The sequence below is a fragment of the Zerene cesonia genome, chromosome 28 (genome assembly GCF_012273895.1).
Source record: "Zerene cesonia ecotype Mississippi chromosome 28, Zerene_cesonia_1.1, whole genome shotgun sequence".
NCBI classification, from domain to species: Eukaryota; Metazoa; Arthropoda; class Insecta; order Lepidoptera; family Pieridae; genus Zerene; species Zerene cesonia.
Window position 1 is genome coordinate 2,755,338 of NC_052129.1, and position 4,763 is coordinate 2,760,100.

Below are 4,763 nucleotides of genomic sequence, written 5' to 3' on the forward strand. Positions count from 1 at the left end.
TACATTATCTATGACTTGAAGAAAATGGCGTATGTAAAGCATTACTGCGCTGATGTTAAATGTGAATCATAGTTTCCGAATTGTGAAAATTTTGCCGCCACTGTCAAAATATTTTTGTGTACTTGTGTATTTTGAATTATATTTTTAATTTATGCCGGTCTATTTATTACTTTGTTAACTATTTCTTTAAAATTAATATTACCAAGTACTGAAATAAAAAACGTAAGAAATGAACGTAAGATTTTTGTACATAAAATAGACATCAGATTTTATTATTTCTTCTGTTAATTTTTTTGAGTAAAAATAAAGAAAATAATTGATCGTTTGCAATGGATATGGAACAGATTGTTATTAAAAGTGAAATACAACCCAATGGAGATATTCTTTTGTTTTATGTGGATGGTAAGCGATAACCTAATCTAATACTAAATTCGTAATATCACAATTATTGTTTGAGAACAAAACTAAACAATACTGAATATTTAAAAAGTAGTAACCTTGATATTTCTTTTGCAGAAAGTAATGATGTCTCTAATACAGGCATTGTAGAGAATGACCAGCAGGAAGATATTCAAATGCTTTCAGAAACTAAATATGTCATCGAAGACACAGGTGAGAGTGAATCAGCAGACGAGCTTGACTTGGCCCAAGCAAGTGAACAGTTGGCCACAGAACAGTGGCTTGATGAAGAGATAAGGCGACTTATTGTTTTCTATCTAGATAATAAAGAAACATTCCGCAGTGGCACCACAAAAAAGAAACATTTATGGGCCGTTGCCTGTAAAACAATGCTGCTTGGTAAACAACCTCTTTCATGTGAATATAAACTACGCTCATTTCGGGATAAATATTTCCAAATATATTCAGAAAGACAAAAGGGAAAGAATATACAGTGGCAGTTTTATAATCTCTGTCACCAGGCCTTTCAGGATGAAAATCCTGTGGATACTTACTTAAATGTAACAGAAAACAAACCCGAGGTCATAATAAATCCAAATGGAAATAGCTCTAATACAAAAAAATCTTCAGCTGATGCTAATGTGGAGAGAATGCTGAAATTATATTTGCAATACAAAACTTACTATTTAAGCAATGTGAATCAAAAGTCTGTGTGGGAAAAAATTGCATCTGATATGGGAGAGAAAGATGTGGATTATTGGCACAAACGCTTTTTGAATTTTAAACAACATTATGTTAAAATGCTTTATAAGAGATTGGAGAGTGGTAGTAACAGTGTAAATTGGCCATACATGCAAATTTTTGATGAAATTTATGAAAAAGATGAAGAATTTCAAAAGAAGTTTGCTCCCAAGCTATTAGCTGTACCAGTTGAAACTGTTGATAAAAATGCATGGAATACAACTGAAACTACATTCCTGGCTAAATATTATTTTGATTGTTTCAAAGATTTCCAAGATCCAACAATACCTAATGGATTTTTGTGGCATGAAGTTGGTCGACTACTGGATAAAAAGCCAGAGTCTTGTATGGAGAAATTTCAAGAATTAAAAAATGCACATTTTGATAAACTTATATTAGGTGGTTATGATTTAGCTAGTCGCGTCCCACTAGAAATAATATTGGACAATATAATTGCTAAGGAAACTGAAATAGAGTTAGACAATCCTCGGAAAAGCTTTCATTTTGCTGACAATTGGCAAGTGGAAAGGCTTGATGTATTGGTGCAGTATATTTATGATAATATCAATATGGTGAAAGACCCTGTATGTTATTACGTTTGTTGGGCGACAGTTGCTAAGAAACTGGCTTGTAGTGTTGTAGAATGTAGGAAACAGTGGGATAATTTAACTGCATTATATAAAACAATATTGGACGACAAGAAGGAAGATCCAGAAATGCAAATAGATTGGCGATATATAGATTTGTTTGATAGAATCTTTGATTATGGCATGGATGTCAATTTGTTGGCTGGATATGAAAAATCTAAAAACAAAGACCAAGCTGATTCAGGGAAAATTGGAGGTATGTAATGTAAACTCCACTCAAATACTCAAAACTACTGTATTTCTATTGTGATAACTATATATAACTTATTGAGGCAGGAAGTTGTAGAAAATACTCAAATAATGTTTCTCGTGAATTTGTAATCCGTATATTGTAAATAATATTGCATAGTTCACACCTGTACAGCAAATTTAATTTGTGGAATAAGGATAAATATATAAGTTGAGAAATATTATAAGATATTTACTTTTTTTTGTTGTGTATTGTCACTAATATCTTTTAATATGTAATTCCAGTCAAGAAAATTCATATCAAGGACATTGATGATAATGAAAGGGATATTCGTTCTGACGATGAAGTGTCCTATGACGAAAGAGGCTTCACCTTACGCTCCAAACGACGAAGCGGTGAGGCAAAAGCTTACAAAATACTAGAATACTATCTCAAAAACAAAGACAAATTCAGCTCAACCAATTACAAGAAATTAATTCTCTGGGAGACATTAGCAAAACAGATCGGCATGACAGCCGCAGAATGCGCCCACAGGTTTAGAAACTTCAAACAAGTGTACAGGCATTACATTCAAAGGGAAATAAATAAACCGGAAATGCCAATTGTATGGCCCTATTACGCCCTATGCAAGAAAGTATTTGGATACAGAGCTATAAAGGCAAAACTCAAAAGCGGAAAAGCAGATTCTAGTGATAGTGAAGATTGGTCCGCTAAAGAAATTAAAAAGTTAATCATTTATTTTGCGAATCATTTTAGTGAACTCGACAATGATGTTGAAAATAAATCCAAGTGGACAAACATAGCTAATGAAATTGGCAGGACTGAGAATAGTTGTTCAGAGAAATTTATAGAGTTACGCAAATCATATAGGAAGTTGAAGACGATGAAGACTAATAATCCAGAGACCAAGGTAGCATGGAAGTATTTTAATATGATGGATGAGATATACAGCAATAACCAGAAAGCCGAGGTGGAAGGTATGGAGATAGATGAAGAGCAGCTGTATGCAAATATTAAATCTGAAGTACCAGATGGTAAGTCCATATATATGTATAGGAAAATACCAATGTGTTGTATGTATAGTACAATACTAGCTTATAGTTACTTATGCATAAATGGTTCTGCATAAATTTTCTTTTATTAAGTCAGAATAAAACCAAGCTATAATTATTTACATGTAGTGAATAAACTATGATCAAAATATAATGGGAATGTAATGACAACAAACACTATGATACAACATTTCTATATTTATAACATTTTGTTCAATTATATTTAAAAGAGAAACTGTATTAATAACTCCTTCATATTTTAAGAAGAAACATATACTACTCAAAAGAAAGTAAGGAAACCATGTTTTATGGCTTTTCAAGTATTGTATGAGGTTTTATGTTTGTATATTGTCTAATTTTAGTTAAGTTGATAGTTATTAATGTGTGTCCTTATGAATACCTAAACTTATTTTCTTTCAGATGATGATTTCCAATGTATCATTGTTATACCAGAAGGAGGAGACATGAGTCAAGCACAATTTATATACCAGAAAAAAGAAGAGGACGAAGTTATAGAAACTGAAGAAGTCAAAATGCCAAATCCAGCAAAAGTATGGAACAAACGATCAAAAACCCGTCTGCTAATACAATACTTGAAGTATTTAAAAGCACATGAAAACCAAGAAATCAATCGAAAAGATCTATGGACAGAGATGGCTAATAAAATGGACGACAAATCCCCTTCTGCGTGCAGAAAAATGTTTCTTTTACTTAAAAATCGCCATAAAAGTGAAAGTTCCGAGTCATCACCATATTACAAATTGATGCAGAAAATTTTAGCTCAAAAGCCGATATTTAAATCGAGCAAAAATGATGATTTGGAAGAAAAAAAGATATATAAAGATGTCCTATTAGATGATAGCAAAGTGGAGCAAGCATTGACCTACTATTTGCAAAATTTAGAAGACTTTATCAACCCTAAATTTGACAAGAAATATCTATGGTCTGAATTGGCCACACACCTATCTGAACCAGCGAATGTAGTCTTTACTAAAATAAATTACTTGAAGCAATCATTTAAGAACGGGCTCGAAACACCATTTAGGGGTGTTTTAGAAGAGATATTGATTAAGGAAAATGAACTAAGAGAGAATTTACAAGACAGCAAGAATATGTCTTCAGAAGATAATTTAGAAGAAACATGGACGGATATTGAAACGGAGCGTTTGCTAACATGGTATTTGGCGCATTTGGATAAATTTAAGAATCCAAAATTTGTCCGAAGTTATCTATGGATGGAGGCTTCAGATATTTTGAAGAAAAGTCCTTTAGTGTGTTCTAAGAAGATGATGGAAGTTAGGTCACAGTATCGGACTATGGTGAAGGAGAGACCAGAAGAGTTGGAAGAGTGGAGGTTTTATAATCTGTGCCAGAGGATTTATGGTACTGGAAAAAAGAGTGTCAGTGAATAAGCTATATTTATGAACAAGAAATATTATTCTGAACTATGATTAACGTTTGTTGAAGAGTGAACGGTTTAAATCTGGTAAGATATTAATTACATGAGCTTGTAAATATTGTTTTATTGTTGTGATTAAACAAAAGCAAATAATAATAAATTAAGTTAAAATATACATTATTTTATTAATTATCCCGGTAAAGTCGTATATTTTATAAAGGCTTGAAATCTATCTCTTTTCTTGCTTTTATCTGCACATTTGTAAAAAAAAACAACTCCTAATTTAAGAACATAAATACATTTTATTAAACTGACAAATAAGACCTAATTGAATG

The 4,763-nt window shown here is 31.9% G+C and overlaps 1 protein-coding gene across 1 annotated transcript; it reads left to right on the plus strand.

The window, feature by feature from the left end:
* Positions 1-4,569, plus strand: LOC119837608. The gene is made up of 4 exons (XM_038363260.1): positions 1-402; positions 517-1,983; positions 2,262-3,011; positions 3,450-4,569. Exons 1-4 carry the CDS (start codon positions 330-332, stop codon positions 4,439-4,441), a joined length of 3,282 nt encoding a protein of 1,093 aa, XP_038219188.1. The 5' UTR covers positions 1-329; the 3' UTR covers positions 4,442-4,569.
* The last annotated feature ends 194 nt before the right edge of the window (positions 4,570-4,763 follow it).

Coding starts and splice junctions, on each gene's coding strand:
- LOC119837608 (XM_038363260.1), top strand. CDS start 330: ATGGATATGGAACAGATTGTTATTAAAAGTGAAATACAACCCAATGGA. Junction 403..516: donor TCTTTTGTTTTATGTGGATG/GTAAGCGATAAC, acceptor TTTCTTTTGCAG/AAAGTAATGATGTCTCTAAT. Junction 3,012..3,449: donor TAAATCTGAAGTACCAGATG/GTAAGTCCATAT, acceptor ATTTTCTTTCAG/ATGATGATTTCCAATGTATC.